Source organism: Oreochromis niloticus, unplaced genomic scaffold (genome assembly GCF_001858045.2).
Source record: "Oreochromis niloticus isolate F11D_XX unplaced genomic scaffold, O_niloticus_UMD_NMBU tig00000235_pilon, whole genome shotgun sequence".
Lineage (NCBI taxonomy): Eukaryota > Metazoa > Chordata > Actinopteri > Cichliformes > Cichlidae > Oreochromis > Oreochromis niloticus.
In genome coordinates, this window is record NW_020327097.1 from 56229 (window position 1) to 71651 (window position 15423).

General features: G+C 39.7%; 1 protein-coding gene and 2 long non-coding RNA genes across 6 annotated transcripts; all 3 read right to left on the reverse strand.

Moving 5' to 3' along the window:
• Positions 1-345: 345 nt before the first annotated feature.
• Positions 346-7444, reverse strand: LOC109195591 (uncharacterized). Of its 4 annotated transcripts, none has more exons than XM_025904164.1 (19): positions 7320-7444; positions 6698-6942; positions 5650-5953; positions 5388-5527; positions 5048-5252; positions 4595-4785; positions 4370-4511; positions 3635-4285; positions 3458-3535; positions 3076-3239; positions 2863-2982; positions 2741-2788; positions 2580-2663; positions 2405-2470; positions 1598-2248; positions 1449-1500; positions 1316-1360; positions 1167-1231; positions 1065-1090 (listed from the first exon to the last, which is right to left on the reverse strand). In XM_025904164.1, the coding sequence occupies exons 5-15, from the start codon at positions 5127-5129 to the stop codon at positions 2015-2017; spliced, it is 1860 nt and encodes a 619-aa protein (XP_025759949.1). In that variant the 5' UTR covers positions 5130-5252; positions 5388-5527; positions 5650-5953; positions 6698-6942; positions 7320-7444; the 3' UTR covers positions 1065-1090; positions 1167-1231; positions 1316-1360; positions 1449-1500; positions 1598-2014. The 4 variants fall into 4 exon arrangements, with proteins under 4 accessions (XP_025759950.1, XP_025759949.1, XP_025759951.1 ...); XM_025904166.1 differs by having other exon boundaries at positions 1598-1658; positions 2157-2248; positions 5650-6942; XM_025904165.1 differs by lacking the exon at positions 1167-1231 and adding an exon at positions 346-862 and having other exon boundaries at positions 981-1090; positions 5650-6942.
• A 2481-nt stretch (positions 7445-9925) lies between these two features.
• On the reverse strand, positions 9926-10873 carry LOC112844464 (uncharacterized). The gene is made up of 2 exons (XR_003217192.1): positions 10595-10873; positions 9926-10231 (listed from the first exon to the last, which is right to left on the reverse strand). It is a non-coding gene; the product is annotated as an uncharacterized LOC112844464 (long non-coding RNA).
• A 608-nt stretch (positions 10874-11481) lies between these two features.
• On the reverse strand, positions 11482-14034 carry LOC112844467 (uncharacterized). The gene is made up of 2 exons (XR_003217196.1): positions 13988-14034; positions 11482-11612 (listed from the first exon to the last, which is right to left on the reverse strand). It is a non-coding gene; the product is annotated as an uncharacterized LOC112844467 (long non-coding RNA).
• Positions 14035-15423: the final 1389 nt, after the last annotated feature.

The following is a 15423-nucleotide window of genomic DNA, read 5'->3' on the forward strand; positions in this document are numbered from 1 at the left end:
CTAAATAATTAAATAAACCTACTAACGTGATATCAGGGTACCGAGGCATAACTTTAGATTTAAACATGCACAAACAACTATGACTATTATCATACCAGTTAACAAAGGTGAACTTACAGATACATTAACGCATACGGAATCACACAAACTGCGTTACAACTCCCATGCTCCGTCGCTGCGCCTCTCGTCTCTTACTCCCACTCTCCCTCTGCATGATGTGCACATGATCAATGATGCGCTCATTTGGGTGCGCTTGATTCTTGCCTCTAACCATCCTGAGGCTGAGTCAGCAGGGAATTTGCACACATGTCATTCTTTTGGTCCACTGCAGTGAAGTAGTCAAAAAAAAGAATAAGTGAAGTGGCCACAAATGGCCAGGATAGAGCCCAGAGTGCTTATGCTGTTACATTTACATTTAATGCTGTTACACTGTAATCCTTTATTAAAAGTATGGACATAGAATCAAGTGAACAACATTTTGAAATAAGTTTATTTGGAATTTTGTACTATGCAAAAACAAAAAAAACCAACAACAACGACATATTAAACAAAGAAACAAATATAACAAACAGCCAGTGCCTTTATTTGTCCATTACATGTCAAACATAGCACTGACCCTTAGTCCCTGCTCATCAGCACATGCTTTCAAAAAGAGCTCCATGTCCTCTGCAAACTGAAAAACAAAGAGGAACAAGTCCCTTGCTCCAGTGTCTTCTTCCTCTGACATGTCTCTTAAGACCCTCTGCTGGTCCCCTTGATTTAAGGACAGATATTTTGGCATTGTTACGTGTCCACGGAAAAGTGCCTTATTTTGGACAACCCACTGCACAGCAGGACGCAGATCTTCAACAACTGCTGGCTCCTGTGTCGGGCAAATGGGGATAAAAACATAGCTATTTCTCTGTTGCAGAACAGTTTTTAACAGTTATTCAAATGTCACTAACCATGTAATTACACTACTGTTTAAAGTGAATACTGACCTGACTGACTTCCTGGAACTCTTGCTTTTTTCAGTCTGAAAATGGGCACGTGTTGTCCTTCAAGCACAGCTTTGGCTTCCTCTCTCCAGTGTGCAAATAGCTTGCCAGAGCTTAACAGAAAATTTTGATATTGTTAAGGTGTGTAAACTTTGACACAACATAGAACAGAAGTCAAAATATAAATACCTTCTGAGATCAAAGTTCTCCATCAACAGCAAGCACCACCATTTACGCAAGTAGGGCATGTCTGACTGTAAAATATTAATATGAAACATATTTAACAACTTTCAAAAGATTCAAGACTCCATTGCTGTGAAAGTAAATAGGATACTTACTATAGTATAGTCAAATGGTGCATCCAGTGCCACGTACAGAGCAGACTATTTGGAAGAAAAAATAAAAATGTCATTTTTTTAGAAGCTTAAATTAGCTTCTGTATGAATCTCAAGAAGAGAAGAGAAAAATTACCATCAGCATGAAGATCCCACAGTCAACTCCATAGTCTTGGCTTTGGAAAACCCTGTATTACATTGAAAATAAAGGCTCGTTAATAAAATCCCTTAAAAGAAGACTAGTGTAATTCATATTATTCACCATAAACTTAAACTAGCACATACCTTCAAGTCAAAGCTCTTTTTTTCTGACCACTGCCCGGGAATGAGCTTCACTGCAAGATTCCTTTTTTTCAAGACAGTTACATTCACAAGTTAACAGACATCATCACGATGGGTGTGAAATGTTTATTGCTAATAGCACCAACTGTAACTACAGGCCGAACACGACCTCAACAAAACAGCATAACAAAATGAAAAAGTACAGTCACATGCTCACAGTTGGTCAAAATTAAGCATTTTCAGCTTTAATTTCAGGTTGGCATATTTTATAAACTAATATTTAATGGTGTTTTATGTTAAACTAGAACATTTGAAGACCCTATTTATGTCTGAAACTCATCTAAAGACAGCATCACTGACTTGATCAGAATGTGAAGATGAGAAATAGAATAAAATGTTGAAGCATCATACTGATATAGTTTATAAAAAAAAGCATGTGAGTGTACTGTATGTGTGAACACTCAAGATCAGCAGAACATGATCTGGGATGCACTTAACCTGGAACACTGAACAGGTTCCTGAAAACTCTGGAACAAACCAAACATGCTTATAAAAATGTGACCTCAAAAGTGAAACATATTGTTGGCCACCAAATCCTGCCTTTGTGTATAATGGGTCAAGAAAGAGGATTTCTCTTTTAGGTGGCTTCAGTACCTAAAAGACAGTTAGCCATGACTTCAAACCTGAAAACAATGTCATTGCAAGCGATCACAATCAAAGACTTTTGAAACTGTGTCATAAAAGCTTGAATACATCTCAGACACATAGCAAAATTCTAACAGTTTGTATGTGTCAAAAAACAAGACTTACACACAACTGGAAATGACCAGGTGTCCAGAGAGGGAGAACTATGATGTCCATCCTCTGAGCATCAGTCTGAAACACAATTTTATTTTTAAGTATTCTGTATATGAACTCTCACCAAAGTTATAAAAAAAAATCATTTTGATTACTTGCTTGTTTCTTTAAAGGACGGTACACTTACAGGAAAGGACTGCAATGGATCACAGCCATAGGGTGCAAGCCAAGTCCGGGTGACATACAGATTTTCTATGTAAATGCTTATCCCCTAGAATGTAAAAACAGCACATTTAAAACAAGTCTTTAAATTAAAGCTTGACAATCATCATATACAATATACGGTACCTTTGACTGAACAATTTTAGTGATAAGCTCAAAACAGCCATTTCCAATCTGAAACAGAAAAAATCATCAAAAAAAGGAATGTACACTTTATTATTTCATATTCATAGAAACAAAATACTTACAGTTGATTCCATTTGTTTGTTTAAACCCAGTGTCCAAAAATCTGCCCGCGTGATGCATCCAGAAGACGTTTCAACAATCAGCTCATCTTTGGGTCTGCTGATGTCCAGAACATAGTTGAGCTAAAAAAACAGAGAGGTGTCATAGACTGTGGATGACAAAATCAGATAAGCACTAAAAGTTGCACTTTGCGACATCTGAAAACTTTAACATACAAGCTGTTGTTGGCCCGGGTGCGGTACAAAACACCATGATGAACGGCTGGCCAAAATGTTCTCAGGCTTTGTCAGAGCTTCGCACGGTGGTCCACACAGGTCAGGAAAAGTTGCATCTGTTGACCTTCTATTGGCTTTCTTGTTGTCAACTCTTACCTGAGGTTCTATAGGGATTTTAACAGGTTTCAGACAGAACACTACATAGAATGCATATTAAATGCATACAAATGCAAGAAAAATAAGCACTATTTATAGAAGGAAATTAATTTGAAACAGCATGTAACAAATTCGTTTATGAGCCCTCAACTACAACAAGATAATGAATGCAAGATTATTATTTCACCTATATATGACAATCACCATTCAAAATAAGAAATTTTACCAGTGTCACCAGACATTGAAGGTGCTGGGTTCAACACCGTTTCTGTGGTTTCTCTGGGTTTACTGCACATCTGTGGGGCTAGGTACACAAAGCAAACAATATACACACACAGATAGGAACAAATCTAACATGTGAACAATGGTAGCGTTCTGGTCATGAGACAATGCATGTACTTACCTACGACAGCTTGACCCAGTGCCGACAATGAGATATTGATCTTTCCAAGTCGACCATGTCTTAGCTGCCTCTCCAGAAGTTTCTTGTTGGTGACAGTGTTATAATGATGAGTTATATTTCTCATCAGAAACACATGTGTGGATGGACTCATATTACTTAAAAAGTAATTGCTTTTCCTCATGTTTGCAAAGAACTGTTCAACAACTTGACTGTTCAGCCAGCCTTTCAGCTCTGGGACAAGTTGAACTCTGCGTAATAAGTCCTTGGGATCTTTTGTATTTCCCTCATGAAATCTGTCATACAGGACATAATGGTCAGATGATCCAGTGACAGGATGAGGATTTTCATTTACACTATCCATCCTTTCATGTAGCCATGGAAGATTCACTTTCAGGCTTCCATCCTGTGCAGCCTTGACATTTTCCTCAGTGGGCACAGCCAGTCGACCTTCATGTGGATGAAATGGCAGTTTATCAGGAACCCGCAAATTGGTGTGTGCCACCAAACCCCTTGCAGAATCGTAAACACAGACGTTTGGCATGTGCTTCCAGGACAGGAGAAGGTCAGCAAAATCCCGGGGACTTTCAGCACGAAGATTAAATTTAACACTGTATACAATGCCATGTGGACATAGTATTACAGACCATCCTCCTGCAAGCAAAGATTTAAAAAGTTGTTTGTGATTGTAATTACATATTTTAATGCTACTTCTAATAATCGCTAAGTGATGCTTACCAGAGGCCCCCCATATGCTTTGAAAGACCTTATCATATGTCTGCCTGCTCTTCATCTTCTCCCTCAGTCTGGTGATGAGATCAAAGCGGGAGCCTTTGGAGTCGATGTTGCAGGCTTTACACAATTTTCTCACCACTCCAACCTGACAGTAATTAAGGAAAAATGTAAATGGAACAACCCCAGAACTTTATGTCACATATTCTGAAAACTTCAAAGCAATGTTACCTTTTGTTTGGCGAGTTCATCCAACAGACGGTCTTCTGTGACACTGCTAAGCTTTGCTTCATGTGAAGAGCTTGTTCCTACTTTTTGAAACTCTGTGTTAAGCACAATGTCACTTGTTCGAGTTTCACTCCCGATCCATGGTGCCCAGTGCGTGTAACTTGGTGGAACTGAAAATGGATTCTTCACGCCGCCTACAGAAAATGGCATGTTTTTATTTACAATCTAAATTACTTTAAAACACTGAATGACTTTCAATAAGTTTTTGCCATCACTCACTTGGAAAAACCCACGGCTTATCATTTCCAGGTGAATAGAGTTCCAAAACCTTCAATGTCATGTTCACCATTGAAGTCTTCCGGGGCTTTGAGGTCACTCACTATAATAAATTGACTCATAAGAACATGCACATAATGTACACAATGAACTATAAACACAAATGTACATTAAACTTACCTGCTAACTTGAACACCCCTTTTCTGTGTAAGTCCATAACTACCACAGGGGGGTGAAACCCACAGTTTATGCAGGAGTACATGTAGTCTGTGTCAGTCAAAGCCTCAAAATGGCAATAAGCATGAAAAATGGTATCCCTAGAAGGAAACTTCACTCTTCTTAAGCCCTCCAATGAGTCAATGACCCTTGAAGCCGATACATGGTTCTGTAATATGACAATAGGGTGAAGAAGACTATGATTACACAGATATTTAAATTTGGGCACCAACATATCATAATGACACAAACACATTTTTAAAGCAATCTTCAGATGAGTATATTTTATTTTTGTGATCCTCACCTGCAGATTTTCTCTCAAAAAAAGGCAGAGTTCAAGAGACAAAACAACGTGGTTGTCAAAGTTGTGAAGCCCATCTGTCCACTCCTGGTATCTGTAGACCAAGTGTCACCGAGGACACGATCTATGGTGTGTTGAAACATCTGTTAAAGACAAATCACATTAATGTCAAAACATTAGTATAGGAACAATTATAACTAATTATTTCACACTGATGTTTAATCTTATTCAAACTTTATTTGAATAAGAAAAAATTAAAACTTACTCTCAATCACTCCCATCATGCTGACAATCCTCGCTTTATTGGTAACTAGAACAGCCTCATCAAGTTTTGGGTGCTCTGGGCACACCTGGCACAACGTTTCACATGGAAAGAGCTGTTTCTGATGATCCATTTTCTGTGAGATGACATTTTCTGGAAGAGATCCAGGAATTTTTTTCTCTTTAAACATATAGCGGATACTCCTTTCGACAGCAGCATTGTCCTCAAAGGAAGAACTCTCCTGAGTCATCTGTGATGGGGTGCCTGATGATAGTGGTACAGTTGATTTGAAGATGTCTCTCTGTGTCTGGAAGAGATGCCATTTAGCTATGTTTTTATGAGAACATGATATTCGTGGCTTTGCACAAGCACAATGCCATGTGTTCCTCTGAGCATTGTAAGTCACAAATATTCTGCCAAGACGGCAGAAACTGTGTATTTCCAGCTCAAATACAGACAAACAGATCTGTGTTGAGGATCCACCAAAATCCACCCTCACACAAAGTGGAGCATGTGCCATCTGGGCAGCTTTCTGTCTCTTTATGCATGTAGCAGCTTTGGCCTCTCCAAAACATTTAAGGTCCACCATTTCCATCACGATGTGCTCTTGAAGAAAAACCTCCTTTACAGTTTCTCGGCAGTAATCTAGTGAGTGAAGGTGCTCACATAAACTGAAGCCTAGTCCGCTCCGGTGGGCCAGCAACTGGTATTGCTGACATTCCTCCAGCTCACATCTGATATTGTGAGACATCCCCCATGTTTTCCTCTGAACGTGAACTGGCACAGAAAACCCATGGCCAGTTCTCTGCACAGCAAATAACCCTGTAGTTTCATCTACACAAACACACTGCAGATGACTGGCCAGGGAAACATCGATTGATCGGTTGGAGTGCTTCCTCATCATGTGAGCCTTGTAGTTTTTGGTACGAAGAGTAAGGCCACAGTGAGGGCATGTCATTTTCATGGACTTTCCATCAGCCGCAGTTTTATTGAACACAGAGGGTAGAGCATAGGAATGTTCTAACAAAGATTCAGAAAATGGTTCAGATACCGAAGACAAAACCTTGGGGGGGAGATGGGGCTCCTCGAAGAGTACTGCCGGAAGAATAGGGGTCTCCTCGGAGAGTTCAGCGGGGAGCAGTCCTGATAATGGTGGCTGACTTGGCATTGAAGAATGCTGACAAGACAATAAATGCCTTGCCATATCCCCACGCCGTATGATTGTAATCTTACAGACAGGGCAGTGAAAGTGTCCTGTTGTCCTACAAGGCAGCCTGCACCGGCATATCATTTTATCTGTAAGAGAAAACAAACAAACAAACAAACAGACGTAATTTAAATGTAGTTGTATAGAATGCAATCAATTTATCTAACAATCAGATTGTACATGTTGACAAAAACATCCAAGCCATGCTCAATAATGAAAGCAAAATGGTGTGGATCACAAAAGTTATGTCAAGAAAAGTGGTGAAAAGTAAATAAAAATATATTTTATAATATAATATATATATATATATATATATAATATATTTTATAAAAACACTATTTTTGTTGCAGATGAATGCACTGAACTGTACAATGTCAACAGCAACTTTTAAGCCAACAAAGATACTGCAGAAGTCCTTAAAAAAGTGCATATTTATAACTATAAAGTATATTTAATACAAAGATACCGTTGAAATGCAAAGCATTTTTTATATGCACACTTAGATGCTCCTCAATCTTTGCCCTGACGGTAGGGCTGAAAGTGGGGCACAGAGGGCAGTGAAAGTCCTCTGCAACATGTGTTGCATTCCTGCAATTCTGGCTTTAAGCCCGAATTCCAGATTGATATGTGCATCTAAAACAGAGAGAAAAACAGATTAACACCATATACACATTTAAGTTCAGGTTTAAGCAGAAATAACAATTTACAGTTGGCATGTAAAAGATTTGGGAAGAAAATTCTTGAAAATCAGAATATGTGAATATGTATTGCATAATATCTAATCTGTGTTGTGAACGTATATTTACGGTGTTGACGCTAACCAAAGGTGTCACAAGTACACACGTTCCTTACTACAGTTTAGATACCTCTGTTTAAAAATAATCAAATAAAAGTAGAAGCATTGACTTGACTTTTTAGTCAAGTGGAAGTAAGAAGTACAGGGTCTAAAATATAATTTATGTACAAAATTCTGAAGTAATCTTGCGTCCAAAGCACGCGTGCGGGGGGCTGATTTACAAATGTACAGATTACAAAGTACAGACACGCGTGCTAAAATGTGAGAAGTAGAAGTATAAAGAAGTATACAGTAGGCACAAAAAAGTACAGCAGTAAAGATACCAGAAAATTCTACTTAAGTACAGTATTGAAGTATTTGTTATTTTGCATCTCTGACGCCAACAATAAATCATACTCTAATGCAAAATGTGGTTTTTTCTTCTTCTCGCCCACAGAAGCCGTTAATCCAGCTCTCTTACTTAAACCAGGCCCAGGAAAAAGCATATTTGTGTGTTTCTCTGCCATGGAGCACGATGAAAAAAAAATTAAAATAAGAAGGAATGTTGTTGTAACGCAAAAAAAGTGGCAGCATGATCATTGTAAGAAAACTAGACGATTCCTAGAATTATGAAATCACTAACGGCAAATTTATTTAAGAAAGACTCTGTCCCAACCTTTGCGATCAACTTGCAAGACTTCCACGGTATCCATGCGTGTTTATGGCTACTGTGGAGGTCACGTGCTTCCGGCTACTGTGGCGGTCACGTGTATCCGGTTACTGTGGAGGTCACGTGTATCCGGTTACTGTGGAGCTCCACAGTGGCTGCAGCCAGACCCTTCTCGATATTTTGGCTTCATTTTTGCACAATGGTAGGAGGCGGAGTCGCGTCGTCCATGTTTTCTACAGTCAATGGTCTGATCAGACAATATATTTACCCTTCTGTGCCATTTCATGTTTAGGTCAGTTATGTTTGTTTAGGTCAGTTATATTTCTTTGTGCACTCATTTTGTTTGTTAAGTTTGCAGTTCTTTGCCTGAGTTCAGTTTTGCCAGCTTTAACCTTGAGATGCCTCAGCTTCTCTTTTATATCCCCCACACTCAACTCTCTGCATCAGGAAGCTCCTGCCACTGGTCATGCTGGGAGTTTAATCCTTCTACACCCTAAAAGTTAGCAGATAATGCAGTGAAGCATCGCCAAGCAGTTTTCACAAGGTCATGCTGACACAAAATTTGACTCTGACTTTAAACACTGGTCACTTCAGGTGTTGCTCTGATATACAGGAAATGACATCACGGCTCAAACTCTTTGTCAGTAAACCATTTCTTTATTTAACATATAAAATTTTGGTTTAATTGTTGCAGGATTTCATTACACAAACAAGCTGAAAAAAAAAACTGCAGAACACATGGATCAATGCATTCAATAAAAATATAACAGGAAACAGATTTCTTAATCAAACTGCTGGAACAAAGCGAACCACTCAACACAAACACTACAGTAGAACAGTTTAGAAAGCTTAAAATGCAACAAGATGCACATTTTCATTCATAGCTGCCTCATCAGATCTTTACAGAAGACTCCACCTGAATTCTGTGGAGCCTGATCTCAAGGGTTTAAGTCTGACCCTGAAACCAGAAGAGGATCTTTCTGTCTCTGCAGATTCACTGTGATCCAGAGATGGCAATGATTTCAGTCCTGCATCACGCTGATGTTTGCACAGAGAAGATAATTTAGTAAATGTTTTTGAACATTGGTAACAGTAAACTTCATAATCATTATGCAAATTTTTACTCTGTGAATGGCACTCATGGCCATTGACCAGTGGTTGTTGATCAATGCTCATAAGAATTTGCATATTAATGATGAAGAAATTGACCTCAAGCCCATTGTTCATTCATTGGGCCGGTTTCAGTCGTTATGCAAATGTACTGTTTACAAGATTAACGTAAAAGCAGGAATCAAGACGTAACCGTTTATTTGTAACATGGAATCGTTTGTGAGTGGAGTATGAACTGAGATTACTCAAACTCTTTCACAGATAAGATAAGATAAGATAACCTTTATTAGTCCCACACGTGGGAAATTAGTTATCTAATTACTAATACGTTAGTTATAAAAAATTACAAGAAGAGAAAAATAAGAAAGAAAGAAACTCAGAACGAGCAGAGCTGCTGTAACAGGCTGCCGCACACGGGGGGCGCCGTGATGAAGCTCTCTTTCATGTGTCTGCGTTCATGCTTAGTATGATCACATGATTGTGAAAAGGTTTTGTCACAGTGTCTGCACTTGTATGGTTTCTCTCATGTGTGGACTCGTTTATGCTTTTCAAGCTGACGTGCACTGATGAAGGATGACCCACACTGATCGCAGACATGCTTTTTAACGCCACTGTGAAGGAGTTCATATTGTTTGAAGTCCTTTGAAGTGGTGAAGCCTCTCCCGCATTCTTTACAGTAGTTCATTTTGTCTCCAGTGTGTCTACGTTGATGTATTTTCAGAGTCCTTCAATGACTTAAAGTTTTTCCACAAAGGTCACAACAAAAGTCTTTCCCACAGCGATGACAGGGTTGAGAACTTGATCCATCTGTGTCGCTCTGCTTCTAAACAAAAACACAAAGACAGTGTAAGTCAGTCCTTCAACATTTTTATCCTGAACGTCACCTGAAATAAAGAGCATCTCTGCCAAAGTCCAATTACATTTTACTGTTTACATTATCACACTCAGCTCAATTTAATGTGCTATAAAAACGATAAGAGTAAAAACATTAAAGTAATACTAGTTTAATGCTACAATAACAATAACACAATTCTCAAACACTATCCCTAAAAACCTGTGATTAGAGTCTGAATAATCATTCAGAGCTGCCTTTCCATGCAGTAGAATTGCTAACATGCTAACACAATTTGATGAGCAGAGTTGTTTCAAACAGTCGGGCTGACAAGATAAAAATATAAATACATACCTCACACTAACTGCACTTGTAGAGTCTTTCTGGTGTGGATCTGTTGGTGTCGTCTCAGGCAACGTGGAGATTTAAAAGTCTTCTCACACAGGTCACATTTATAAGGTCGTTCCTCAGTGTGGGTAAACATGTGACGTCGTAACTCTGTGTTTGTAGTAAACTGTTTACCACACTGATCACAGCTGTACACATCATGTCTGGTGTGAATGCGTAGGTGTGTATTTCGGCTCCCTATCCGGCTGAAAGTTTTTCCACAAATGTCACAGCTGTACGCCTTAATGCCAGAGTGGGTAACTAGATGACTCTGTAAGCTGTGATTGTGAGTAAAAGCTCTGCCACACTGATCACAGGTGTACGCTTTAACTCCACTGTGGATGAGTTGATGTGATTTTAAGTTTCCAGACTCGGTAAAAGACTTTCCACACTCGTCACAGCTGAATGGTCTCTCTCCAGTGTGGATTAGTTGGTGTGCTTTTAAGTTTCCAGACTGCGTAAAAGACTTTCCACACTCATCACAGCTGAATGGTCTCTCTCCAGTGTGGATTAGTTGGTGTCTTTTTAAGCTTCCAGAGTGGGTAAAAGACTTTCCACACTCGTCACAGCTGAACAGTCTCTCTCCAGTGTGGATTAGTTGGTGTGTTTTTAAGCTTCCAGAGTGGGTAAAAGACTTTCCACACTCGTCACAGCTGAATGGTCTCTCTCCAGTGTGGATGAGTTGGTGTGTTTTTAAGTTTCCAGACTGCGTAAAAGACTTTCCACAGTCTCCACAGCTGAACGGTCTCTCTCTGGTGTGGATGAGTTGGTGTGCTTTTAAGTTTCCAGAGTGGGTAAAAGACTTTCCACACTCGTCACAGCTGAATGGTCTCTCTCCGGTGTGGATGACCTGATGCATTTTTTGGGAAGCTTTCACAGTAAAATCTTTCCCAAACTCGTCACTGTTGTATTTTTTTCTTCCACTTCTTTCTTCAACAAAATTGTCGGCCTCCTGAGAGCGCTGACTTCTCGATCCACGTTGGTCCTGCAGTGACAGAGATACAAACAGAGGCAGTGATTTGTGGGAAATACATTATTCTAACCGGCCTTTTATTAGTGGTATTTTGTGAGCTTTTATTAAATAAGTATTTATACTTATTTTCATACAGACATTGCAAATGTGCTCATGAGAGTTGGCATTCAGTCTTTTGAGTGTCAATGCAAACTTGCTTACAGACACAGATAAATATTAGACTTGTTTCTAGGGCAAAGATTAGAGACATTTGGCTGTGCCTGTACGCCTGCTCAGTGAGATTAGCACAGAATGTACTCTGGATGTTTCAGAGACGTGTACGAGGAGAAAAAACAGCAGGTCCCGCTGGTGCGCCAGCCTCCGGCTCACCCGAGCCGCGTGCTGTCCACCCTTACAGTTAGATCTGCACGATTTTGCATAAAATGAGAATCACGTTTTTTTTGCTTAGAATTGAGATCACGATTCTCTCACGATTTTCTTTTCCAATATAAATGTCTGTGAAGGTTCTCAGTCATCCAGGTCATCGTAGTCAAAGGAGTTTGCAAAGAAAAGCGTCTGGACTTCTTTAAGTTGCTTGAAAATTTTTCAAGCAACTTAAAGAAGTCCAGACGCTTTTCTTTGCAAACTCCTTTGACTTCCAATATAAATATTTATTGCACTTATTAACTACACATCAACTTCGTAACAGTTGAGACTGAACATAAAAACAATAAACATAAAAACAATAAATGCCTCACATTTTGTCGTTGCCGCTAAATGTTGTACTGCTTGAAATTCCGTCTCCACCGTTGCTCAACACTACGTGTATAGAGCAGGTAGTGCAACAATAGAAAAATAGTTGCGGGACGGCACTGTGTAGCATTTGTCTAGGGTGTTGATCATTTTCCTAAATCCCTCGTTTTGCACAGTGTTGATGGGAGCCATATCTTTGGTCAGGTGATAAGTAATAGCCTCCGTTCGACGGGTATGGGGAAGCGCTGTATAAGGTTCCCGTTATTGATGTTTGGGTGGATTTTCTCCAGTCACTTTCTCGTCATCCCTGACGTGCTCTCCGTTGGTTTTTCCCTGCCAATATTAGCAGCCAGCGTCTGTATCACGTGGTATAAGGCTACGCCCTTGTCATTTGTTGAGCAGGAAGAGTGAGTGCTTGTTTTCATGCAGATTAAGTCCCGGATCAAAATGCGGTGCAATCGTCATCGTCTTTTCTTTTTTTTTTTTTATCGTTGTCATTTGGAAATGAGATCGCGATTTTCTAACGATTAATCGTGCAGCCCTACTTACAGTGATCACGCGGTTGCTGTAACAGTAGCCTACATTCAACGGCTGCAGCCCTCCTGCTGCCAGCTGTACACATCAACACCAAAAACAACAACAGCACAAGCAGCGCACAGGTTTTAAGCCAGCGAGGCATCATTGTAGAGGCAGTGAAGGTGAGTCCATCTCACCTGCAGCGGCATCGCAGACCACGAGCCGCCACAATAATAAAACATTTTTTATTTAATTATAAATAAATTCTTTCTCCTAATTATGTCCTGGGTTTTAACTAATTAATAACACCAAAGGAAACATCACAAAAAACACTTAAGGTCATGAAAATTAATTGCGATTTAGTAATTCACTGAGGCATCCACCCTATTTATTGAAAAGTATCGTATCTGTATTGGTATCGGATCGATACCAAAATATGCAGTATCGCACACCACTACCATCAAGCGCTGCGGCTTCGTAGCTGAGCAAAGTCGTACTGAAACATTTGACAGATTTTCAAGCACCGTGTACATAAAATCGTTCCGAGGTCAGTAAACACAACCAGAGTTACATAAGGCACGCGGGATTATAAGGGGCACTGACGATTTTCAGAAAAATCAAAGGATTGATTTTAAGTGTGCAGTATTTTCCAAAAACACAGTAATAACGATGGCCCGCTAGCAGGCTCTACCAAAAATAGTGCTTTGTTGTGCATCTGACGGACGAAAGTCAAACCAGTTCCACACCACTGAAGTTGCAGCATTTCTACAAACCAGTTCTGGTTCATCCGTTTCATTTAACGACCCGCCATGTGCGTATGTAAACATATGCACTGCGCATGCGCGTTTTACCCATATTCTATCGCAATAATTCATTTTCCTATCGTTGCCCAAAATTACACCGGTATTACCGTGAACGGTATGATATAGCCCAGCGCTACACGTGTCAATATTTATGTCTCCAGATTGTTTGTATAGTGAGCCATTAAGACTGTACTCTTGGTACAGTTTTTATTTTTGCTGCTTTTGTCTTACAGAAAATAAAAAAGTCAGTAATTCTAGTAGGTGTTGGGTTCAAGGGATTTCTGCAAATTTGCGCAGGGTTAGTAAATCTAGTGTTGAAGTTAGCTCGGTGCTTACCTTTAGATGAGCCCACAAACCGAGAGAAACTCCGTGATGAAGCTGGAACTCTTTCCAAGCACAGGAAACAGGTCAGGGAGCAGAGACCCACGTGGTTCACGCTGATCTCAGCTACGATCCAGGAGACAAGGGTGTGCAGATCGATGCAGATATCGATCCAAACGTTGGTAGTGGTATATGATCGATACTTTAGTATGTTTCTCTCCTGGAGGTTCACTATTTACTCGCTGTGGATGAAACAGCAGCTCTGTCTGTGTGAACACCTCTTCTTATGCGGCAGACGCACTTTGCTCCGCCCCCTTCTTCCTGCCCTGCTGGGATTTGTTACTGTGCCGTCACGTGACTCAGATGTGCTCAGAATACGCATTTGGACTGCAGAGAGAGAGAAAGAGAAGCAACATGTGGAGATATTTTATGACTGTAAATGAAAATGCTGGAGAACAGCTGGAAGGCTGTCAAGCCACAGGGGACCACAACAAGCTGTAGAGTTCAGCTTATTTTTCACACCTCAGTTAAATGCTTTGACTGAAGTCTCACTGCACACACTCAAACTTAGTGTTTGTGTACACCTTGGTCATTATAACCTGACACTGATCAGTGCTGCTCTGACGACCACACTCACATCCATGTAATCATTTAACTGGGATGATCTGGATTTACTGCACAATGCTGAATGTGTCCTTACAGTACAGGGAATAACTCTCTCTGTGTTCCTGTAGAGAAACTCTGGGTTTGTGTGCTGACGAGCATCACTCACAGTATGATACAAAGGCTCACTCATACCTTTCCACACATGTGACAAATTCAAAAAGATGCTGAAACCTTTAGAACATCATAAACTACACATTGTTGTACTCTTTTAGGATGGAACAGCTTTCAGATTTATTTACTCTTAAAGGATAAAAGATGTTTTTAAGAATTTTGCATTCAAGAGGAGAATGTTTAAATAAGTCATGTAAATGAGAATTTCAAAGTTGGTGGCTGCAGTATATACAAATTGGTGTATCTCAAAAATAAAACTATGAAGACACTCAAAATTAATTTGGAAACTGTTTTATGCAACTTTTTTACATTTACAATTTTCAGGGATGAACCTCTGAAATTACTTTAACTAGAAATTTGTGTAAAAATACCACTATTGCAATTTATGTAGTTACTGATGACTTAGTGCATACATATGGTTAAAATTTGGGATATAATGGTTGTATTGATGTATAGCAACTTAGAATACTCCCAGAAATGGCACTACAACATGTAAAAATATAAAGATAAGCTCAGGCAGACTGGGTTCTTTAGTAGGTCTAAAGGGTTAAACTGCGTCCTCACATCATGAATATGAAGGGTTGTAGTGGGAGAAGGTGGTGTGAAATCCTCATAGCTGTGGAGTGAGGAGGGGGCTCCTGTGGGTGAAGTCTTTGATGGTGGTGATAGCTCTG